This window comes from Phyllobates terribilis, unplaced genomic scaffold, assembly GCF_046119375.1.
Source record: "Phyllobates terribilis strain yellow unplaced genomic scaffold, ASM4611937v1 Scaffold_2__4_contigs__length_985480577, whole genome shotgun sequence".
Taxonomy (NCBI): Eukaryota; Metazoa; Chordata; class Amphibia; order Anura; family Dendrobatidae; genus Phyllobates; species Phyllobates terribilis.
This window is the reverse complement of record NW_027362762.1, coordinates 869,385,876-869,411,802: the sequence shown is the minus strand read 5'-3', so window position 1 is coordinate 869,411,802 and position 25,927 is coordinate 869,385,876. Positions and strand designations below refer to the sequence as shown.

General features: G+C 48.4%; 1 protein-coding gene across 1 annotated transcript in view; it reads right to left on the bottom strand.

The window, feature by feature from the left end:
- Window positions 1-22,897: 22,897 nt before the first annotated feature.
- Window positions 22,898-25,927, bottom strand: part of VEGFD (vascular endothelial growth factor D) — a 140,734-nt gene continuing 137,704 nt past the window's right edge. The window contains exon 7 of the mRNA XM_073668065.1: window positions 22,898-25,770. Within this exon, the coding sequence (XP_073524166.1) occupies window positions 25,650-25,770 (121 nt within the window). The 3' untranslated portion in view covers window positions 22,898-25,649. The remainder of the gene's footprint in view (window positions 25,771-25,927) is intronic.

Below are 25,927 nucleotides of genomic sequence, written 5' to 3'. Positions count from 1 at the left end.
CCGGGGACGGGATCTGTTTCCGGGGGACTTTGTGTCCTACACCCGACATTGAGGCCTGCGAGGGTGGTACGCCCTCAATGTCCAGCGGGTAGAGGAAGAACATTACCCTGAACCCTACTACCCAGAGGACCCGGACGGGTCTGAAGAGTATGGCGAGGAGGAGGAGCGTCCACAAGGGGGACATCGCTACTAATGAGCGACAGCCTGATTGTGTATAGTTACCCGTTAGGGTAAGAGAAGACAAAGTTTGCTAAGAGTTCGTCCCGGCTGGGGACTGTTACCTGTTTATTTGATAAAAGTTACCCGGAAACGGGTCAGTAATATCCGGCTGAGGACTGGGAGCAGCCAACCCTCTGTGAACTATCCGGCTGAGGACTGGGAGCAGCTAATCCATGTAAATAGTTGCACTTCCTAAAGTGCCCTTTATTGGTTTTATAAGCGTTGCAACAAAAGACCTCAGAACAAAAACCCGTTTGGAGTGGCGGAAGACGTGGTCCAACGGCGGGATCACCTATGCCCTGCAGCCACGCCCAGGGCCTACGTTGAGGGTTTGCGAACGGGTCCCTCCTGTCCAAATGTTTTGCCAAATTTGCACCTTAAGAAGAATGGACACCTGGTCGCGGAAAGAACTGTGACCTGTTGAAAAGAGACTTCGCCGTTGATATGCTGCTGATGATGTTTTATAAGTTTTCTACTGAAAGTAATGTTTTACATGTTGGTGAAAAGAGAAAATGTTTCCCATAAAGGGAAGTGATATGCAGTTGGCAGTTTTATGGTGTGAAAAGTTTAAAAAAAAAAAAATTTTGCATATCCTAATTTTCATTGTCTTTTGCTCTGTTCCAGCCCGCAGACGTGCTGTGGTTTACCAGGGGGGAATGTAGCGCCCTGAGGGTTCGGCCGCTACAGAGGTATTGCATCTCAACCAGATGTGCGATATCTCACTTCCAGGTAAGGAAGGAGTGTGGATCAGGACCCTGACACCTGCATGCATTACACCACCTTTCCGGGGGGCAGGGCGACTGATATGCTCCAAGTAGAGCACGACAGTCCCTGTCCCTGGCTGGAGTGGGGGGAGGGAACACCGAGGAAGGGGGGACCCTGTAGTGCATAGGAGGGAGAGGGCAGTTCCTGGGTGCACTTAGAGGGAGGTATAAAAGGTGGGAGCCATCTTAGAGACAGGGAGAAAAAGTTCAGTGCAGTCAGAGGAGAAGACAGGGAGCAGAGGCTCAGACCGAGCTCTGCTCCGCAGGCAGGCCGGCGAGAGCGGCCGGAACCTGGAGGAAGGAGAAGGAAGAGGAGCGGAGGAGGCTCCAGGAACAAGGAACGAAGGGACCCCAGGGGTGTGGACCGGCAAGTCGCCACCGCACGCCCGAATCTACCTGCGTAGGGGGGTCAAGCCGAAGGGGGAGACCGGTCCCCGAAACTAATGGAGGCGGGGAACTACCCTCAGCTAGAAACCGGAGGCTGTGACATTTTATGTGGCGCAGCCCCTCGCTACACCCGCTGGGAAGGCACCACATAGGGTCAGGGAAACGGCACCAACGTTTGCCCGAGAAGGCCCGAGGCAGCTGGACAGAAGTGAGGTCACTGGTGGGGTATGACAGGCCAGAGAAAGGACACACAAAGGGGGTCCTGTGAAACGCTCCAAAGTTATCTGGGAGTAGGCCGAGCCCCTCACCTGGTGAGCACAGTGCGACGTGGGACGTTATGACCAGCTGGAGTAACGTGGATAAAGAACTGTGAGTAAATACTCTGGACCGCATTACAGGACTCAACCCCCAGCATCTACAACGGGTCCGGTTCCGGGTATCCACACACACACACACGGCCCAGGGGGCGCGTCACATGCCCCCCCCCCAGATCCCTATCCTGGTATGCATGGTAGCCCTCATCCCCCAATCCTGGTATGCATGGTACCCCTTATCCCCCAATCCTGGTATGCATGATACCCCTCAATCCTGGTATGCATGGCACCCATCTTCCCCCAATCCTGGTATGCATGGCACCCCTGATCCCAAATCCTGGTATGCATGGCACCCCACCATCCCCAATCCTGGTATACATGGCACCCCCCATCCCCCAATCCTGGTATGCGTGGTACCCCTCATCCCCCAATCCTGGTATGCATGGTAACACTCAGCCCCCAATCCTGGTATGCGTGGTCCCCTCATCCCCAATCCTGGTATGCATGGTCCCCTCATCCCCAATCCTGGTATGCATGGCCCCCCTCATCCCCCAATCCTGGTATGCATAGCCCCCCTCATCCCCCAATCCTGGTATGTATGGTACCCCTCATCCCCCAATCCTGGTATAAGTGGCCCCCTCATCCCTCAATCCTGGTATGCATGGACCCCTCACCCCCAATTCTGGTATGCATGGTCCCCTCATCTCCCAATCCTGGTATGCATGGTCCCCTCACCCCCAATCCTGGAATGTATGGTACCCCTCATCCCCCAATCCTGGTATGCATGGTACCCCTCATCCCCCAATCCTGGTATGCATGGTCCCCTCATCCCCCAATCCTGGTGTGCATGGTCCCCTCATCCCCCAATCCTGGTATGCATGGTCCCCTCATCCCCCCAATCCTGGTATGTGTGGCCCCCTCATCCCTCAATCCTGGTATGTATGGTACACCTTATCCCCCAATCCTGGTATGTGTGGCCCCCTCATCCCCCAATCCTGGTATGTGTGGCCCCCTCATCCCCCAATCCTGGTATGTATGGCACCCCTCATCGCTTTCACGCTGCACACATACAAAAAAAAATAAACATTTATACTCAACTTTCTTCTCTGTGCTCCAGTGCTGCTGTGTCCTGTTCTGCCGGAGGCTGAGGGAGGAGTGCGGCATAGCACCGCACTGTCCAGTGCCATTTTGCTGAAGACATGCTGCAAATGTGTCTTCAGTAAAATGGCGCCGGATAGCGCTATGCGCATGCGCCGATTCCGACGCCTTCACTCCGCCCCCGGTCTCTGACCAGAAGAGAGGCGCCGCGGCAACGCTCCTCCCGGTCAGGTAAGTATGGCGTCGGAGATCGCGGTATGCGTTCAGTGTCTATGCATACCGCGATCTCCGGCGCCATACACTTCTCTTACCTGTAACGGCTCCATGCGTTCTTCTGTCTGGAGCCAGACTGCGCGTCGCGCAGTCTATAGAGGCTTCAGACAGAGGTGTTAGAACTCTCCTGTTAGGTTTTTTCTATCTTGCTGGTCACATGACCTTGTTTGCCTATTTAATCCTGCTCCGCCCTCCTGGCCTTGCTGGACTTCATTGTAATTTCTACTCTTAAGTTAGCCTGGTGCTTAATTACCTTTCTCAGTCAGTTTAGCTAGGTCTTCGGACCTTTATGTTCTATGTTGTGTGTTTGTCTTTTACTGCTACAATTTCTGCTAGGAGGTGCCCAACTTTATCCCAATCCCTAGTTCTTGTAGGGATCCCTCCCTTGCATCTATAGGTCTTCGTACAGACTAGCCGAGGACTTTAGCGGGTCTGATCGCAGGATCAGGTTCCCCGTTACATCATAGGGATCTAGCTTAGTTCTATTGTAGGGACAGATCTCCTTTCTTTCCTTAGTGCTTGTAGCAGATCATAACAAGAGGGACGCTTGGCCGATTATATTATAGATGGAGGACTATGTGGGGCCCAGTATTCTGTATGGAGGACTATGTGGGGCCCATTATTCTGTATGGAGGACTATGTGGGGCCCATTATACTGTGTACTGGTGGGCCCTCTGTGTGTTTGAGTTTTTCATTTTGGCCCTCTGTGTGTTTGAGTTTTACATCCCTGCCTTATACCCACCATATGCACCCCCATAGTTGTAATCAGGGTAACCTGGTTAGGGGCCCACTCAGATGTTTCACCCCCCTGCCCTCCCACCCAATCTGAACCTTTAGTTACGCCTCTTGTCCTGCACCAAGGTGGGTTGGGGACAGTAGGCGACCAACTGCATATACTGTACATCACATATAGGAGACGCTGGGGCTGAAGCATATATATCACATAGGAGACACTGGGGCTTCAGCATATACATCACATCGGATAAACTGGGGTTGAAGCATATACATCATATAGGAGATGTTGGGGCAGGAGCATATTCGTCACAGGGGACACTGGGGCTGGAGCAGATGCATCACATTAAATGATGGGGTAGAAGCATATACATCATTGGAGATGCTGGGGCTGCTGTATTCAACAGTGGTACTGGAGCGGAGAACACGCTGACTTTGCCCACAATGTACACCCAGAGGCTGGCACTGATCAGCATCAGGACATAATCCTTCATTGCATGCCCTGAAGTAGTGAACTCTGCGTGTGCATGCTCTCGTTTCAAGGAGCAAGTAAAGGGTTGATAGCCAGCAAAGCAAGTCAGCTGGTTCGAGCACTGCTGTCCCTGGAAATATGACTTTGACTCGCTTGCCGGAGGTTCCTCATCCCTATTATAAAGGGCTGTGCCACGTAACTTAAGATAGGAAGCATTACCAAAAGATCCATTTGAAGACACGAGTTTCAGGGTTTTTACCCTCATCTGTGAAAAGCTGGAGAACTGGTTATTTAGTTTCCCAGGGGAGCATTGTGGCGCACCCAGGGGATGGAGACGACTCTGCGCCCGGGCCTTGCTATTGCCCGATCTTGGGGGGGATGTCACGGTGGTTGGCTCCCGGGCCCGTACACTGGGGTCACTCTTAAAAGAAGGGGGGAAGTTATATGGGATAGGGAATGTTCGTGACGCCACCCGTGGTGTCTGGTAAGGATCTCCAGTGCTGCGACAGTCCTCTGAGGCCGGTGTTTAGGCAGCTTACTTGGTGCTGCTCCCCACAGGTGGAGCGGGGCCTCAGGGCAGCGTAAGGGTAGGGATGCAGGACAGAGGGGACCCAGCCGGGTCAGAGGAAGAATAGGCACACACACAACAGTTCACTTCAGTACCTTTACTGGTGGTGTTTCTGGCATGGTCCAGGGTATTTCAGGGTGAAGGGTGCATATCAGGACTCTCCCCAGTGAGCGGGTTTGGGGCCTCCTGTTCCTTGCCTTTCCTTGATAAGTTTCTGACCTGCCTGGAGCTAGGCCTAACTTGGTCTCTGTCTTGCATCTGCTGACCTGGTGGTAGGGCCTTCTGTTGGAGATCACACTCCCTGGTCTCTTGGGCCTCCGTGACTCCTGACCCTGGTATAACAGTCAGCTTTTGGTGTTCCTGGGACATATGGTTCGCCAGGGGTTCCGGTTGTTTCTGCTGGATGTAAGGAATCCCTGCAGACACGGACCCGGTGTCCGGTAAATGGTTTTGGGGTGAGCTGGTTAAGCTCCTCTGCCCCCTATGTTGCTTGCTTACTCCACTCGCCTTCGGCCACGCTCGGGGCCTTCACTAGGCTTCACACAGGCAGTAGGCCTCGCTACTCTTCACCGCACTTTTGGCGTCAGCACGCCCTAGGCTCACTAACTCGAGCTCTCTGAGTCTGGACTGAACTGACTGAGCTCCACTGCAGGCTAGCTTCTGCAGGAGCTCCTCTTAACCGACTGCAGACTTCACTGAACAGCCTGGCTCCACCTTCCCTTTATATATCCCTAACGGGCTCCCTCTGGTGGTCTGAGGTAGAAGGTGGATGTGTGTGAATGCTATGAGGGCCTCTTGTGGAGAAGTCCGTCCATGCACCCCTCTGGGATCTGTGGCACCAATGCGCAGCAGGGCGCCACAATTGCATGGCCTATAAGTCTCCCAACACCAACTTGGCGCTCTCCACAAGGGAAAACTTTATCCTTTTTTCGGAGTGTGCATGGATTTTCTCTAGGGTCTCTGGTTTCTTCCCACAGTCTAAACATACTGATAGTTTAAATTGGTACATATGAAATTTGTGTGTGAGATATGGAAGTTAGATTGTGAGGGAGAAGTAATCATGTGAACGATGACAATATCTGTACAATGCTGCAGAAAATATTGATGCTACACAAATCAGTTATAACAGGGCTGGCATTGGCGAGGTCAAGCAGATGCCACAGCCTGCTATTACTCTCTGTTGTCTTGTCACATCACAATTTGGACCTTCTCCAGCGCCATCTACCTCTGTCACTGATCAGCAGAACCGGGAACTTATATCTCCGATGGGGAACTTTTATACCCATTGCAAAATGAAGCTGCAGGTCGGATGTCCGAATGCTTCTCCAATCATTCTCTATGGGACAGCCAGAAAAAAACTAGCTTGGCAGCCCAACAGGAAGTGAACGGAGCATCGGTGAAGTATGTGCACTGCCGCTCAATTCTAACGGTGACTTGCCGATCAGTGCGGGTGCCAGACAGGCACACCTGTGAAGTGAAAACCATTTCCGGTGACTACCTCTTGAAGCTCATCAAGAGAATGCCAAGAGTGTGCAAAGCAGTCATCAAAGCTAAAGGTGGCTACTTTGAAGGACCTAGAATATAAGACATATTTTCAGTTATTTCACACTTTTTTGTTAAGTATATAATTCCACATGTGTTAATTCATAGTTTTGATGCCTTCAGTGTGAATGTACAATTTCCATAGTCAAAAAAATACAGAAAAATCTTTAAATGAGAAGGTGTGTCCAAACTTTTGGTCTGTACTGTATATAAACCTTTTTTATAGCACATACGAAAAAAATGCACTGCTCAAAAAAATAAAGGGAACACTTACACAACAGAATATAACTCCAAGTAAATCAAACTTCTGTGAAATCAAACTGTCCACTTAGGAAGCAACACTGATTGACAATCAATTTCACGTGCTGTTGCGCAAATGGAATAGACAATAGATGGAAATTATTGGCAATTATCAAGACACACTCAATAAAGGAGTGGTTCTGCAGGTGGGGACCACAGACCACATCTTAGTACCAATGCTTTCTGGCTGATGTTTTGGTCACTTTTGAATGTTGGTTGTGCTTTCACACTCGTGGTAGCATGAGACGGACTCTACAACCCACAGAAGTTGCTCAGGTAGTGCTGCTCATCCAGGATGGCAAGAAGGTTTGCTCTATCTGTCAGCGTAGTGTCCAGAGGCTGGAGGCGCTACCAGGAGACAGGCCAGTACACCAGGAGACGTGGAGGGGCCGTAGGAGGGCAACAATCCAGCAGCAGGACCGCTACCTCCGCCTTTGTGCAAGGAGGAACAGGGGAGCACTGCCAGAGCCCTGCAAAATGACCTCCAGCCGGCCACAAATATGCATGTGTCTGCACAAACGGTTAGAAACCGACTCCATGAGGGTGGTATGAGGGCCCGACGTCCACAGATGGGGGTTGTGCTCACAGCCCAACACCGTGCAGGACGCTTGCCATTTGCCACAGAACACCAGGATTGGCAAAGTCGCCACTGGCGCCCTGTACTCTTCACAGACGAAAGCAGGTTCACACTGAGCACATGTGACAGACGTGACAGAGTCTGGAGACACCGTGGAGAGCGATCTGCTACCTGCAACATCCTTCAGCATGACCGGTTTGGCAGTGGGTCAGTAATGGTGTGGGGTGGCATTTCTTTGGAGGGCCGCACAGCCCGCCATGTGCTCGCCAGAGGTAGCCTGACTGCATTAGGTACCGAGATGATGCTGGTGCAGTTGGCCCTGGGTTCCTCTTATTGCAGGACAATGCCAGACCTCATTTGGCTGGAGTGTGTCAGCAGTCCCTTCAAGATGAAGGCATTGAAGCTATGGACTGGCCCGCCCGTTCCCCAGACCTGAATCCGATTGAGCACATCTGGGACATCATGTCTCGCTCCATCCACCAACGTCACGTTGCACCACAGACTGTCCAGGAGTTGGTGGATGCTTTAGTCCAGGTCTGGGAGGAGATCCCACAGGAGACCATCCGCAACCTCATCAGGAGCATGCCCAGGCGTTGTAGGGAGGTCATTCAGGCACGCGGAGGCCACACACAATACTGAGCCTCATTTTGACTTGTTTTAAGGACATTACATCAAAGTTGGATCAGCCTGTAGTGTGTTTTTCCACTTTAATTTTGGGGGTGACTCCAAATCCAGGCCTCCATTGGTTAATAAATTTGATTTCCATTGATGATTTTTGTGTGATTTTGTTGTCAGCACATTCAACTTTGTACAGAACAAAGTATTCAATGAGAATATTTCATTCATTCAGATCTAGGATGTGTTATTTGAGTGTTCCCTTTATTTTTTTGAGCAGTGTATATGTAGCACCCTGAGGATTCGGCTGCTACAGGGGTATTGCACCTCAACCAGAGGTGTGATATTCCACTCCCGGGTAAGGATGGAGTGTGGAACTGAGCTCAGTTAGCTGCATGCACTACACACATCCCATTTCCGAGGAACAGACCAACGGTACTCCCACTTAGAAATGTGCAGGTACGACCGAGTCTGTTCCTGGCTGGAGTGGGAGGGGGGTGGTACATCCCAGTAGTGTAGGGGCAGATAGGGGGAGCAGCCTGGGTAAAGTTAGGAGCTCATTGGGTGCTGGTCACCTGAGCTCACACATAGAGGGAGTATTTAAGGTGGGCACCATCTTAGGACAGGGTCTTTTGCAGAGAGGAGTCAGTCAGTCAGTCAGTCTTTTGCAGAGAGGAGTCAGTCAGTCAGCCAGTCTTTGCAGAGAAGTCAGAGGAGCAGAGCAGCCCCAGGCCCAGAGTGAGAGAGGAGAAGAAAGAAAGACCCAGAGGGAAAGACAGAAGGAACTCTGAGAACCCAAGTACAACCCTAGGGTGAAGAGTTGGCAACAGGGTACCGGATCCCAAACTGGTGGGGGCTAAAGCATACCTCAGCCAGAGACCGGAGGCCGTGGGCAGGATCTGCCACGGCCACCCACCACATCCACCCTGAAGGCAAACCACGTGTAGGGTCAGGGAACCCAAGGCCAAGGGTCTCCCAACAGAAGGCCCGAGGGAGCTGGACCTAGGTGGATCCCTGGTGGTGACGGCCAGAAGAAAGGACAAGAAGGAGGGCTCAGGGACACGCTCCGGACTTGCTTGGGGGTTGGCTGAATCCAGGACCTGGTGGACGCAGCACGGCTCGGGTGGTCACTCAAGGCCGGAGTGACCGGAATATCTGCAGTAAGTAAAGAACCCTGAACTGCACAACCCGACTCTGTCTTTAATTATCATCTACGCTGCACCACCACAACCCCCATCCTCTGCACCTGACCCCCTGAGGCCATACCCCTCCCGTTGGGGGTTATACTATCTTAAGCTGCACCAACACCATCAGCCTCAGCGGACCCTGCTGCAGCGGCGGCCGTAGTGACCGCAATCCAACGGGTGGCGTAGTCGACATAACGAACTTTGTAACATCTGTAGGACTGCCACATACTCTGAGCTTGACACCCTGGGCACGGACCGGGTCACAGCCACTCGGAGACTACAACCCCCATCTGATCCGGCTCCGGGTATTCCCCTAAAGAATATGGCCCAGGGGGCGCGTCAACTTTGGCGTAGTCGGCAGGATCACGTGCCCGCAACACCCGGGTACTGCGTGCCTGAAGAAAAGAACAAGTTTACCTCAAAAAGAAGTCTCCTGCCGGTTCCGGAGGGTCCCCGCCATCGGACTCCGTCACAGATCGATTCCCGCCGGTTGTCCGCCATTAACAGCTTTTTCCCGCCATCTGCAGAGTTTCCCGCCACTGGGAGACGATTCCCGCCATTTCCAAAGGTTTCCCGCCTTGGAAGAGCGGACGCCATTATGGGCGTGCCAGAGGGTGGCAAGAGGCCACCTCCCATCGTGGGCCAGGACCGAAAATGGCGCCAAAAGTGGAAACCGCCCCCACCAACAGAGACTGTGATGCTAGAGGTGTCTGTCAGCGTGAAAGAACTGCCCCTGGAGCTGACAATCACGAAGTGGCCCCGGGACCGCCCTCGAAGTGGGGGGACTGAGAAGGAGAGAGCAAAGATGGGTGTCGCCTGGAGCAGTCTGGAGAGAGCGCACCCGGAGACAAGAAGCCTGGAGCTGAGTCCAGAAGAAGCTTACCCGGAGATGGAAGAAGAGCAGAGCAGCACCGGCCCGCTGGCCAGGAGCCTGCTGGAGACAACGGAAGGAGAGCAGAGCAGCACCGACCCGTTGGTCAGGAGCCTGCTAGAAGCAACGACCCCACTAGGCTTAGTGGAGGTCCTGGCACAGCTCCCCCGAGACCGGGAGTGTGCACAGACTGCGCTGGAGGGCCTCGCACGGAGGATGGCCCGGGTGCAACGAGAGACGTTGGCGGAGTGGAGCCGAGAGATGGCCCAGCGGACCGAGACTCGTCAGCGGAGCACGCCACCCGAGACGAGGAGACAGACCGCCTCTGAGGATGGCGCAGGAGGACTGAAGGCCGGAGACGGCGCCGAGAAGGGAGCCGAACGAAAGGAGGCAGGTAAAGGGGACGTTTCTACCCCAAACCGGGAAACCGCGTACCTGCCCCAGCTCCCCGTCGCAGAGCCCGAAGTACCCCCTGCCGTGCCCGTAACCGCAACGTCACCGCCACAGACTAGGCCTCAACCGGAAGCCGCGGCCGCGACCCCTGTGACGTCATACGCCTCGACCCCGAGCGTGACCAAGCAGGAAGTACCATCGGCCTGGTCGCAAGGCCTAGTACCCCCGGGCGCCGCAATACCAACAGCGCCCCCTACCTCCGCGGAGCCACCGGCCTGGTCGCAGGGCCAAGTAGCCCAGGGCGCCGCCGTCCTTACGGTGCCCTTCACTTTCCAGGTGCCCCAGGCCTGGCCGCAAGGCCTGGGCAACCCGGGCGCCACCACCACCGCGCCCATAAAACCAAGAGTGCCGCATCTGGGAGAAGATCTGTTCGCCCAGCATACGTGCCCGGATGGGCAGCCCTTTATATGGCCACCGGAGTTTCACCATCCCCGACTCCGGAAAGAGAGACCCCTAGACGAGCCCCTGATTCCGGTTCCAAAGCCCGTAAAAAGGATCTCGCCCCCGCTAGAAGAGACCCAGTTTGAGTGGGACCCCACCGGAGAAGACCTCATGGGGTTCACTCAGGAGACCCGGGCGGCTGCAGCGGAGCGTGCAGAGTGCTGCCGGCAGCAGCTCGAGGTCTTTGAGAGGGAGCGGAGAGAGAGGCGGGTCCGGGAACAACAAGCCCAAATAAAGAGCGCGGAGCAGAAGAGCCGGGCCAGGAGGAGTCCCCGTGCAGCTCATGGTCCCCCTTCCACCGGGACTGTGATCAAGTTCAATATGCAGCACGGGTGGGGCTTCATCCGAGACCACCGCACCCCAGGCGACGTCTTCGTGACAAGAAGAGACGTTGATTCCCACCTACCGGAGGGACACAGAGGTCGTGACCTTTATATAGGGGACGAGGTCACCTTCACCCGGCACAAGTGTGCCAAAGGACCCTACGCCCTCCATGTGCATCGCCTGACGGAGGAGGAGCTGCGGTGTGAGGAGGAGCAAGAGGACCCGGACGGGTCTGAAGCTAAAGTTAATCACAAAGAAAGAGCAGGAGGACGTCGTCGTTGAGTACAGCGGAGTAGAAGCTGTATATAGTTGCCCGTCGGGGCACAGTGAACCGTTGCTGCTAATATAGTCCCCGTTGGGACCAGAGAATTGAACTGTTGCCCGTATTTCCCTTAATCCCTCTGACCGAGGACTGAGAGCGGTCATCCCTATTCCCATTACCTGGCCGAGGACTGAGAGCGGCCATATCACCTTGTATATAGTTGCGCTTCCTAAAGCGCCCCCTACCGGTTTTATAGGAAAACCATTTTTCTAGAGAAACTGTTGCACTTTTCCCGGGCACACGTTGTACAGTGTCCGGAGGAGGAGCTAGAAGCAAGAGAAGTCTACGAGAATGTTATTTATGGAAAAAAAAAAAGTTTTATTGCTGATATATATGTTTTATATGTGGTTATTATGTTGTTTATGCAAAAATTGTATGTTTTGGTGTTTTTATATCTTACAGCCCGAGGACGTGCTGTGATTTACCAGGGGGGAATGTAGCACCCTGAGGATTCGGCTGCTACAGGGGTATTGCACCTCAACCAGAGGTGTGATATTCCACTCCCGGGTAAGGATGGAGTGTGGAACTGAGCTCAGTTAGCTGCATGCACTACACACATCCCATTTCCGAGGAACAGACCAACGGTACTCCCACTTAGAAATGTGCAGGTACGACCGAGTCTGTTCCTGGCTGGAGTGGGAGGGGGGTGGTACATCCCAGTAGTGTAGGGGCAGATAGGGGGAGCAGCCTGGGTAAAGTTAGGAGCTCATTGGGTGCTGGTCACCTGAGCTCACACATAGAGGGAGTATTTAAGGTGGGCACCATCTTAGGACAGGGTCTTTTGCAGAGAGGAGTCAGTCAGTCAGTCAGTCTTTTGCAGAGAGGAGTCAGTCAGTCAGCCAGTCTTTGCAGAGAAGTCAGAGGAGCAGAGCAGCCCCAGGCCCAGAGTGAGAGAGGAGAAGAAAGAAAGACCCAGAGGGGAAGACAGAAGGAACTCTGAGAACCCAAGTACAACCCTAGGGTGAAGAGTTGGCAACAGGGTACCGGATCCCAAACTGGTGGGGGCTAAAGCATACCTCAGCCAGAGACCGGAGGCCGTGGGCAGGATCTGCCACGGCCACCCACCACATCCACCCTGAAGGCAAACCACGTGTAGGGTCAGGGAACCCAAGGCCAAGGGTCTCCCAACAGAAGGCCCGAGGGAGCTGGACCTAGGTGGATCCCTGGTGGGGACGGCCAGAAGAAAGGACAAGAAGGAGGGCTCAGGGACACGCTCCGGACTTGCTTGGGGGTTGGCTGAATCCAGGACCTGGTGGACGCAGCACGGCTCGGGTGGTCACTCAAGGCCGGAGTGACCGGAATATCTGCAGTAAGTAAACACCCTGAACTGCACAACCCGACTCTGTCTTTAATTATCATCTACGCTGCACCACCACAACCCCCATCCTCTGCACCTGACCCCCTGAGGCCATACCCCTCCCGTTGGGGGTTATACTATCTTAAGCTGCACCAACACCATCAGCCTCAGCGGACCCTGCTGCAGCGGCGGCCGTAGTGACCGCAATCCAACGGGTGGCGTAGTCGACATAACGAACTTTGTAACATCTGTAGGACTGCCACATACTCTGAGCTTGACACCCTGGGCACGGACCGGGTCACAGCCACTCGGAGACTACAACCCCCATCTGATCCGGCTCCGGGTATTCCCCTAAAGAATATGGCCCAGGGGGCGCGTCATATATATATATATATGCCATGACAAAATGGCCTGATCTTGAACTGGTTACGTATTCTACCCACCATTACTATTGTCTTAATGACCAGAAAGGAGCTACCAGCCTGCCTTTAAATATCCACGTTGTTGCGCGTCTACCTCCTACTGACAGTATTTGTGATGAACCATATGTAGGACTATTACATGATGACAGACTACATGTGTCAGGAGGATTCTTCTATACTGGTTTAACTGGAATCAGCAGGTCTGTATGTTAACCATGTGGGCCATGTATATCTACTGGTAATGAAGAGACATTTATCCTCACTGGTACTTTGTTATGTCATACAATAATGATAGTAGTGCGAGTCTACATTCTCTAACTCCCCGTACAATCATTCATCCCGTGGACACTGTGCCTGCTAAGACATAGTCTGAATACGTTACATTGTTTCTATTCCATGTTAATGACATAATCAATGAGATTTCCAGATGTACAATTACTGCCCTGGAGATTTATGTCAGATGTTGGCCAGAAGTCTAATAATCATTCAAATACTGTAACAGTATCACTGTGATATGTTTAGTAGACAGTTGGCATGAGACAAGACTGGTGGTAGCGCTCACCTCTTCTTCTCCGAATAAGCTGTTTTCCAGATGTCCCAAACAATCGAAAAGGGGATTCATCAGAGAAAATGACTTTGCCCCAGTCCTCAGCAGTCCACTCCCTGTACCTTTTGCAGAATATCAGTCGGTCCCTGATGTTTTTTCTGGAGAGAAGTGGCTTCTTTGCTGCCCTCCTTGAAACCAGCCCTTGCTCAAAGAGTCTCCGCCACACAGTGCGTGCAGAAGCACTCACACCAGCCTGCTGCCATTCCTGAGCAAGCTCGGCACTGCTGGTAGTCCGATCCCGCAGCTGAAACAGTTTTAAGATACGGTCCGGGCGCTTGCTGGTCTTTCTTGGGCGCCCTGGAGCCTTTTTGACAACAATGGAAGCTCTCTCCTTGAAGTTCTTGATGATGCGATAGATTGTTGACTGAGGTGCAATCTTTGTAGCTGCGATACTCTTCCCTGTTAGGCCATTTTTGTGCAGTGCAATGATGGCTGCACGTGTTTCTTTAGAGATAACCATGGTTAACTGAAGAGAAACAATGATACCAAGAACCAGCCTCCTTTTAAAGTGTCCAGTGATGTCATTCTTACTTAATCATGACTGATTGATCGCCAGCCCTGTCCTCATCACCACCCACACCTGTGTTAATGGATCAATCACTAAAACGATGTTAGCTGCTCCTTTTAAGGCAGGACTGCAATGATGTTGAAATGTGTTTTGGGGGTTAAAGTTCATTTTCTTGGCAAATATTGACTTTGCAAGTACAGTAATTGCTGTTAAGCTGATCACTCTTTGACATTCAGGAGTATATGCAAATTGCCATTACAAAAAATGAAGCAGTAAACTTTGGAAAAATTACTATTTGTCTCATTCTCAATACTTTTGGCCATGACTGTACTTGCGGAGCTGGCCATCTAATTGTAGTGCTTGGTACTGCACATCAGCCTTCTAATCAAAGCAATAGGAGGATAAGTCATCAATGTCAAAGTTGTGGATAACCTCTTTAAAGTGAATTTATCACCAGGTTTAACCAATATAAGATACGGCCACCACCTTTCAGCCCCCATACAGTTAGGTCCACATATATTTGGACAGAGACAACATTTTTATAATTTTGGTTCTAGACATTACCACAATGAATTTTAAACAAAACAATTCAGATGCAGTTGAAGTTGAGACTTTCAGATTTCATTTGAGGGTATCCACATTAAAATTGGATGAAGGGTTTAGGAGTTTCAGCTCCTTAACATGTGCCACCCTGTTTTTAAAGGGACCAAAAGTAATTGGACAATTGACTCCAAGGCTATTTCATGGACAGGTATGGGCAATCCCTTCGTTATGTCATTCTCAATTAAGCAGATAAAAGGCCTGGAGTTGATTTGAGGTGTGGTGCTTGCATTTGGAAGGTTTTGCTGTGAAGTAAACATGCGGTCAAAGGAGCTCTCCATGCAGGTGAAACAAGCCATCCTTAAGCTGCAAAAACAGAAAAAACCCATTCGAGAAAATTGCTACAATATTAGAAGTGGCAAAATCTACAGTTTGGTACATCCTGAGAAAGAAAGAAAAGCACTGGTGAACTCATCAATGCAAAAAGATCTGGGCGCCCACGGAAGACAACAGTGGTGGATGATCGCAGAATAATCTCCATGGTGAAGAGAAACCCCTTCACAACAGCCAACCAAGTGAACAACACTCTCCAGGAGGTAGGCGTATCAATATCCAATTCTACCATAAAGAGAAGACTGGATGAAAGTAAATAGAGAGGTTTCACTGCACGGTGCAAGCCACTCATAAGCATCAAGAATAAAAAGGATAGACTGGACTTTGCTAAAAACATCTAAAAAAGCCAGCACAGTTCTGGAAGAACATTCTTTGGACAGATGAAACCAAGATCAACCTCTACCAGAATGATGGAAAGAGAAAAGTATGGCGACGGTGTGGTACAGCTCATGATCCAAAGCATACCACATCATCTGTAAAACACGGCGGAGGCAGTGTGATGGCTTGGGCATGCATGGCTGCCAGTGGCACTGGGTCACTAGTGTTTATTGATGATGTGACACAGGACAGAAGCAGCCAAATGAATTCTAATGTATTCAGAGCCATACTGTGTGCTCAGATCCAGCCAAATGCAGCCAAACTTATTGGTCGTCGTTTCATACTACAGATGGACAATGACCCAAAACATAAAGCCAAAGCAACCCAGAAGTTTATTAAAGCAAAGAAGTGGAATATTCTTGAATGGCCAAGTCAGTCACCTGATCTCAACCCAATTGAGCATGCATTTCACTTGTTAAAGACTAAACTTCAGACAGAAAAACCCACAAACAAACAGCAACCAAAAGCCACCACAGTGAAGGCCTGGCAGAGCATCAAAAAGGAGGAAACACAGCGTCTGGTGATGTCCATGAGTTCAAGACTTCAGGCAGTCATTGCCAACAAAGGGTTTTCAGCCAAGTACTAGAAATGAACATTTTATTTACAATTATTTAATCTGTCCAATTACTTTTGGTCCCTTTAAAAACAGGGTGGCACATGTTAAGGAGCTGAAACTCCTAAACCCTTCATCCAATTTTAATGTGGATACCCTCAAATGAAAGCTGAAAGTCTGAACTTCAACTTCAACTGCATCTGAATTGTTTTGTTTAAAATTCATTGTGGTAATGTCTAGAACCAAAATTAGAAAAATGTTGTCTCTGTCCAAATATATATGGACCTAACTGTATATATACACTGCTCAAAAAAATAAAGGGAACACTCAAATAACACATCCTAGATCTGAATGAATGAAATATTCTCATTGAATACTTTGTTCTGTACAAAGTTGAATGTGCTGACAACAAAATCACACAAAAATCATCAATGGAAATCAAATTTATTAACCAATGGAGGCCTGGATTTGGAGTCATCCCCAAAATTAAAGTGGAAAAACACACTACAGGCTGATCCAACTTTGATGTAATGTCCTTAAAACAAGTCAAAATAAGGCTCAGTATTGTGTGTGTGGCCTCCACGTGCCTGTATGACCTCCCTACAACGCCTGGGCATGCTCCTGATGAGGTTGTGTATGGTCTCCTGTGGGATCTCCTCCCAGACCTGGATTAAAGCATCCGCCAACTCCTGGACAGTCTGTGGTGCAACGAGACGTTGGTGGATGGAGCGAGACATGATGTCCCAGATGTGCTCAATCGGATTCAGGTCTGGGGAACGGGCGGGCCAGTCCATAGCTTCAATGCCTTCATCTTGCAGGAACTGCTGACACACTCCAGCCACATGAGGTCTGGCATTGTCCTGCATTAGGAGGAACCCAGGGCCAACCGCACCAGCATATGGTCTCTCAAGGGGTCTGAGGATCTCACCTCGGTACCTAATGGCAGTCAGGCTACCTCTGGCGAGAACATGGAGGGCTGTGCGGCCCTCCAAAGAAATGCCACACCACACCATTACTGACCTATTGCCAAACCAGTCATGCTGACAGATGTTGCAGGCAGCAGATCGCTCTCCACGGTGTCTCCAGACTCTGTCATGTCTGTTACATGTGCTCAGTGTGATCCTGCTTTCATCTGTGAAGAGCACAGGGCACCAGTGGCGACTTTGCCAATCCTGGTGTTCTGTGGCAAATGCCAAGCGTCCTGCATGGTGTTGGGCTGTCAGCACAACCCCCATCTGTGGACGTCTGGCCCTCATACCACCCTCATGGAGTCTGTTTCTAACCGTTTGTGCAGACACATGCACATTTGTGGCCTGCTGGAGGTGATTTTGCAGGGCTCTGGCAGTGCTCCTCCTTGCACAAAGGCGGAGGTAGCGGTTCTGCTGCTGGGTTGTTGCCCTCCTACGACCCCCTCCACATCTCCTGGTGTACTGGCCTGTCTCCTGGTAGCGCCTCCAGCCTCGGGACACTACGCTGACAGACGCAACAAACCTTGCCACAGCTCGCATTGATGTGCCATCCTGGATGAGCTGCACTACCTGAGCAACTTCTGTGGGTTATAGAGTCCGTCTCATGCTACTACGAGTGTGAAAGCACAACCAACATTCAAAAGTGACCAAAACATCAGCCAGAAAGCATTAGTACAGAGATGTGGTCTGTGATCCCCACCTGCAGAAACACTCCTTTATTGAGTGTGTCTTGATAATTGCCAATAATTTCCATCTATTGTCTATTCCATTTGCACAACAGCATGTGAAATTGATTGTCAATCAGTGTTGCTTCCTAAGTGGACAGTTTGATTTCACAGAAGCTTGATTTACTTGGCATTATATTCTGTTGTTTAAGTGTTCCCTTTATTTTTTTGAGCAGTGTATATATAAGCCCCCAACCCGACCTGAAAGAGAAGAAAAAGAGCTTTTATTATACTCACCTGGGGGAGGGCGGTCCAGTCTGATGGGTGTCGATGTTCTTCGTCCGGTGCCTCCCTTCCTTCTTTCTTTGTGTGGATAACACATCCCGTACGTCATCTACACAGTCTCTCTGGCATCGAGCTCCTGCGCAGGCGCACGTCTCTGCCCTGACTAGGGCAGAGTAAAGTACTGCAGTGCGCATGCGCCGGGGCTCTTTGACCTTTCCCGGTGCCTGCCCACTGCAGTACTTTGCTCTGCCCTAACCAGGGCAGAGTTATACGCCTGCGCAGGAGCGCGATGTCGGGGAGACTGTCTGGATGACGAAGGGACGCGTCATCCATATGAAGAAGGAAGACGACAATCTTAAGAAGATTGGAGGCGCTGGAGCAAGAACATCGACACTAATCGGACCACCTCCCAGGTTAGTATAAAAGCTCTTTCTCTTCTCTTTCAGGTCAGATTGGGGGCTTATATACAACATTATAGAATGCTGTATAACAGGCCTGAAGGTGCTGGCTGTATCTCATATCTGTCAAAGCTGGTGACAGGTTCCCTTTAAGTACATAATGTATTGTTGTATAGCAGCGGTTTCTCACCAGTGGATCTCCAGATGTTGGAACTATATACAGTAGGTCCCGTAGAAAAAATATAAAAGCCGAACAGGTAACAGATAACTTGCAGATTGGTGGGGGTCGAACTGCTGGCATGCCCACCACCGCTCCATTCGTTCTCTATAGGAGAGTGACGTTCCATACAGAATAATTGGAGTGGGGTCACCTGTTCCACACGTTTTGGGGTATTTTAGAACCCAGCTTCCAGTTGAGGCCCGAGCAGTTGATCTACCACTAATCCGCAAGTTATCAACTACACCTTGGATGGGTAATAAAGTTAAATGTTGGGATTAATTAACCTCTTAGGCTGCGTGCCCACGTTGCGGATTACAAGCGTTTTTGCTGGGGATTTTCCGCAGCGGAAACGCTTGTAAAACGCTTGGTAATCCGCATCCCATTGTCCCCAATGAGAATCCGCAAGTTCTATGCCCATGCTGCGGATTTTTCCGCAGCGTTTATGCTGCGTTCAAAAATCCGCAGCATGTCCATTAATTTTGCGTTTCTGCATGCGGAATTGCCTTGTGCAATGCATTAAAAACGCAAGGCAATTCCGCATGTGGAAAACGCGCGATGAACGCGCAATAAACGCGTGCGGAATTCCGCATGCGTTTTTCCGGGAGAGGACATGCGGAAATGAAGCAGAAATTTTCTGCTTCATTTCTGCAACGTGGGCACATAGCCTTAGGCCACATTCCCACGATGAGCTTTAGGTGAGTTTTTGATGTTGCAGATTTTCTGTACCCATTAAGTAAAATAGATTAAATGTATTTTTTTGAAAATCTGCAACATCAAAAACTCACAAAAATACTCAATATGGGAACGTAGCCTAGTGGACAAAGGCTAAAGGCTAGTGGACAATTGTGAAAGTTAAAATGTAGCTGAATGAAGGGAAGACATCCTGCTGCAGTCTTCTCCCTATAAAGGTATGCACACACGATCAATATTTGCTGCTGAAAATTCTGATGCAAATCCTCATGTGTTGGCAAAAAACGCTGCATAAAATATGTGTTTGGCCTTGTTTTTAGGGTATTTGCAAACACTCAGTATTTGCAGCACAAAATCTGCTGCAAAGTAGATACAAATACTAGTGTTTTGGCATGAAAAACACAGCGTAAAATATATGTATTTCTAACACTTTTTTATGTATTTTTGATGCGTTTTTTGCATGATTTTTTGAGGCATTTTCTCCACTCATTAGAATGGGTGAAATCTGCTGCAAGAAAGCTGAAAGAATTGTCATGCTACTTCAGGACTCTCATTCACTTTGCTGATACTAGGAAATCCTTCAGGTTTTGTGACAAAACTGCTCAGTAAAAATGCGACAAAAGCGCAACATGTGCACATGTTACTTGCATTTTTGTTGCAGATTTTTCCCCACTCATTAGTATGAGTGAATTCTACAGCAAAAACACTAAAAGAATTAATATTCTGCAGATTTAAATCTGCTGCAAACCTGCAAGGAGAAAATAAGCATCGTGTGCATGAGACTTCAGAATTCTCATTCACACTGCTGGCACTAGGAAACCCTTCAGGTATTGTGACAAAACTGCATGAAAAAAAATGACAAAAATGCAACGTGTGCACATACCATACTTAATTAAGTGTCTGTGAGATGGCACCCTGGGAAGTGAGAGCATCAGCAGCCGACTTGACAAGTTCAGACTTTTATTAAAAAAATTGTTTGAAATTCTTACAACCCTGAATGTAACTTATCTAAGAAGTGTTGTAAATCATCAAGTGACTTGGAGCTCCCAATTTATGCTTAGAAAATTGGTTGTGCAGAAATGCTACAAATTTTTATTTTGCCTTGCAAAGAGTGAAATCGGCATCTTTTTCAGCAACAAATTTTTCAAGCAAGGCTATGTTCACACGTTGCGCTTTTGCTGTGTGTGTTTTTTTTGCAGGCAAAACCTGCTCTTTTGGCAGTAAAGAAGCTTGTTTACAAAAAAGCAGGTTTTACTGCGGTTTTTTTGCTATGCATATGTGGCGTTCTTTTTGCTGCGTTTTATTGTCTCATGCGCATGCTGATAAAGTTTAGTGCCCACCCAAAAATATGATGCAACTTCCTTAAGGTTTTTGCACTTTCTCATTGCTTTCTGTGGATGGAAAAATGTTGCAAAAACACTGAAAGAAGTGACATGGCAGTTTGCAAAAACGCACCAATTTTCCAAATGAGTCAGGAAAAAAAAACAAGGTGTGTGCATGAGATTTCTGAAATGTTATAACTTTTGCTGGTACTGTAAAACGCAGCTTAAAATTTGCATTAAAAAAACGCAGCTAAAATGCAACGTGTGAACAAAGCCTAACACATGCGGATTTCATTGCAGCTTTTGGCAATTCCACAGCAATAATTATAAGCTGTGTGTGAACTCTAATGTTTTTGTGAAGCTTATAAGTGATACAAACCCTTTAGGGTATGTGCACACGATGCAGAAATGAAGCAGAAAATTTCTGCATCATTTCTGCATCTCCCTGGCAGAAAAAACGCATGCGTTTTTCCTGCGGAATACATGCGGATTCACATGCGTTTCCACATGCATTTCCGCATGCGGATTGACAAGCGCTTTCCAGGCAATTTTAGCATCACCTGGAAAGTGCTTGACAACTAGGTCACACTATATAAATCCATGCAACCGGCATGGATTTATATAGTGTGACCCGAGAGAGTGTATATACTTACCTCCGATGGCCCGCGCTGTCCTGCTCACTCCGTTCTCCCTCGCCGGCAACTTTGAATTGAAACACCTGCCGACGTCAGCGGCATGTGACCCGTCACATGACTCTGACGTCAGCGCAGGTCCTTCAACTCACTGCAAAGTGCCGGGAACCAAGCAGAAGCGCTGCGCGGGCCGACAGATGGTAAGTATATATATATGTTTTATTTTATTCTTGTTTTACAACTTTTTAAATGGTACCTGGGTCCGGAGGAGACTCTCCTCTCCTCCACACCCGGGTACCATCCGCACATTAGAACGCGCCAATAACGCAAGTACAAATGCAGTCTTGCGGAATTGGCGCGTTCTAATGCAAGTCAATGGCGGCAAAAACGCCGCGTTTACGCAAAATTAATTGACATGCTGCGGATTTTTGAGCGCAGCGTTAACGCTGTGGAAAAATCCGCATCATGGGCACAGCACATGCGGATTTCAATTGGGGAACATTGCTGCCCTTCTACCATGCGTTTTTAATGCGTTTCCGCGGCGTTTACGCAACTGCAAAAACGCCGCGGAAACGCATTAAAAACGCATCGTGTGAACTCAGCCTTAGGCTATGTGCCCACGATGCAGAAATGTTGCATATTTTTTCCGCTTCTCCCTGGCAGGAAAAACGCATGCAGATTTTACATGCGTTTTTCCCGCCAGGTAGAAGCGTTTGGCAAGCGTTTTTGCATGCATTTCTGCATGCGGGTTATCAAGCACTTTTCCAAGTGATTTTAGCATCACTTGGAAAAGTGCTTGACAACTTGGTCACACTATATAAATCCATGCAACCGGCATGGATTTATATAGTGTGACCAAGTAATAGTTAAAAAAAAAGAATAAGAATGGTAAAATATAAAGATTATACTCACCTTCTGATGTCCTCCCGGTGTTTTCTCCGCTCCGTCCGGTGTCTTGGGCGGCTCGCGGTTGTGTGAAGGAGCTGCGGTGACGTCATTGAGTCATGTGTCAGGTCACATGACTCAATGACGTCATGGCAGGTCCTTCACAACACCGCGACCCATACAACAGACCAGACGGAGCGGAGAAAACACCGGGAGGACATCGGAAGGTGAGTATAATCTTTATATTTTATTTGAAATTCTTTTTTTAACAGGTTCTATGGTACCCGGGTCAGAGGAGAGTCTCCTTTTCTCCAAACCCGGGTACCATCCGCATATAGAAACGCATAATATCCGTGTGTGCAAATGTGCTGACACGGATATTATGCGTTTCAATGCAAGTCAATGGCGGCAATTACACTGCGTATCCGCAAAATTAATGGACATGTTGCGTATTTTTCTGCAATGATAATCCGCAGTGGAAATTTCCGCAGCATGTGCACAGCACATGCGGATTATCATTGGGGACCATAGGGCACGTATTACCAAGCGTTTTTTAAGCGTTTTCGCTGCGGAAATTCCGCAGCAAAAACGCTTGAAAAATGCATAGTGGGCACACAGCCTTAATGGAAATGATGAAATATGTATTTCAAGAATGCATTTTATTACACTCACAAGTGTGGATAAATGTGTTTAATGTGTGTGATATCGCAGCAGCTTTACATATAAAGAGGGTGATCATTCCAGCACGATTAGGTCGCACAAGTGATGTTGGAGTCAGAAGGTTTAAGCAATTTAAAGCATTTGCAGCCAATCCATTTAGATAAAGTAAAGCTTTACAATAGTCATACAAAACAGAAAAGAACAATCCCATTCATTACCAAGTTCTATTGAATTGATAAACTGCAATGGCTTCTTTACATATGTGAACTTATAGTCTGCCAGATTTTACAATGATGCAGAGAACTGTAGTTTCCTTTTAGCCCCTGAGAGAAGGGTCTTCTAACTTCAGATATCAATACTCTTTTATTCCTTGTATGTGTACGTATACTGCTTTTCTTTTTAAAAAGGGACTGGGTAAAGAAGCACTCCGCCTCCCATCAAAATGTTTATCCTCTTAATATATTGCAGTCATCATATTATACAGCACTGTGTACTTACAATTGCTCATTTTGCCTTTCTACCCAGATAATTCATCTCTTTTCCATTAGGTCATGACATCACGTGATTAAAAACTGACTAGCTGACTCCTTCTAAGCTCTATGTAGAAACAAGAGGTCAGTTTTCCCTGCATGAGTCATAAGTCACTGCAAAAGTCCCTGGCAGGAGGAGGAGGGAGCAGTTGGGTCAGGGGTTAAAGAGGGGAATGATAATAATGAGCATAGAAAAGAGAAGAATTAGCTGGGTAGAAAGGTAAAATGAGCAATAGTAAGTACACAGTGTTGTATAATATGATGACTGCAATATATTAAGAGAATAAAGACTTTGATGGGTGTATTGCTTCTTTAATGAAGACGACCTCTTTCTATTTGCGCTGTAAGAAGTTTACGGCCCCATTTCAAAAAATGCCCATTTTTTTATTTCATAATTCAAGTCCTTCTGTTCCATTTTTAGGAGTTTTGTGATTATAACATTTTAGGAGCTGAAGAACCATTTTATGATGGATAGATCTGAATCATGTTTTTCTTCACAGAGTTACATGATGAAATTCTGACTGCTAGCCCCAGGAGGGACTCACTTCATGGGAATTTGAACCGCTAGTGTTAAAAAGCATATAGCAGTGTTCACCAACTTGTTACTGCACTTTTTATTTAATAAAAGAGCGGATAGCCCCAGATTGGTGAGTTTTTATAAATATCATATATTAACAAAAGTGCTCAGAAAGTTCCGTAATGTCCCCAAAAAGAGCCCGACTTTCTAACAAAAATTCAGGCATCAATGTCTGAGTTGTGGGATCCCAGGAAGCAGAGCGGGATGCCACAACTCTCCATGGCCGCTTTCGAATTGAAAGAGCGAGATCCCGCTCTTTGCAGATAAGCGCTGCCTTGTACTCTACTAAGCAGTTACCAAACGCTAACCACTGTAATGATGCTACCGTTTGGTAACAGCCTTGTAAAGTATGCGGCAGCGCTCATCTAGTACAAAGACCGAGATCTCACGCTTTCACTGCAAGAGATTGGTGATAAATGCTTTTTAATGGAAACCTGTCATGTTCCTAAATGCTATTAACCAGCAGATAGAGGGTTAATTTGCAGGTTAATAGCATTACAATGCTGCCCGGCCACCTAACTAAACTGCAGCTACCAGGAGAAAATGAACTTTATTCCTCCTGGGAGCTGCCAGCTTTCAGTCATAGAAACATGCCCGGCGCGATTACAGTCATCCCTCACAGTATTGTGAGTAGCGACTGTAAACCCCCAATTGGCATTTTGATTGACAGTTTGCTCTGCATAGATGCGCTGCAGCAGGAGCTATCAGTCAGTGCTGGGGTGTGCTTACAGCCAGCCCTCACAATACTGTGTGAGATGAGTGTAGCTGCTCTGGCACACTTTTATGACTGAAAGCCGGCAGCACCGAGTTGGAATAAAGTTAATTTTCTCCTGGTACCGGCATTTTAGTAAGTTGGCCAGGCAGCATTGTAAATGAACCCTATGTCTGCAAGTTAATAGCATTTGGGAACATGACAGGTTCTCTTTAAGCACAATGAGCTCTTAAAACTATATGCTCAAGCTTCCCTCGTGGCAGCTACAGACCATTGCTATAACTGTGTGACAACTATGATTCTCATTTTAAAAACTTATTGCATTTTATAACTTTGATATCTCTGATTTCCTATGTGCTGTTACTGTACACCATTTTCTTGCCATATGAATATGTGATCGGAAAAAAAAATATTTGCAATGGGATTTTTGAAGATACGGTTTTCTGTTTTCGGTAATTTGAGGGTCTTTGCTGTCATTTTAGGTTGAGACCAGTGGTGACTTTCATTGTTCTTATCCACATAAACCTGGGTTAAGACTCCCACGCTGGCATCTCCTGTCCAACAAGTTTGTAAGAGTGAATAACCCAATTGTGGTTGATTCTGCTTTCAGGCCAAAAATTATAGAGATCAACAGTGATGTCACTTTCCAATGGCCAGTTAGTCCCTCATGCGTCGGAATATGTTTTTTGGAGAAAGATATGAAGTTAGGTCCAGATAAAGTGATTTCACTGACCAGCTACAGGTGCCTTCATAGACCCGTCTGTTCATGGTTGGGTTCATTTTGTACATCCATCACAATAGAAATGCAGTGAGAAATGTTTATACCTCTAGTATTTCTCTTCAGACATCATTGTCCACTTTATTACCAATATGTTAGATACATGAATGTGCTTCTCTAGTAAAGTTCCAAATTGTCTTGTGAAGTTCAAGAACTTTGAAGACTTCTCCTCATGGATTTTCTCTGCTATGGTACTGGAAGTGTCCTCTTCTGAGACAGGGGAACTGCTTCGCGCACACTCTTCTACCACCTGGGCACACTTTGGTTTGGAATGGACAATCATCTTTACAGCTGTAAGTAAGCATCTCAAAATGTTAATGATTTACCAGAAACCAAAACACGTGAAAACTATTTTTTTTATATAAAACTTCTGAGACAACCTGGAGATTCTGATCATAGTATGTCACTTCTGACTTCTGTAAGGTGCAGTGTTGCTACCAAGATAATG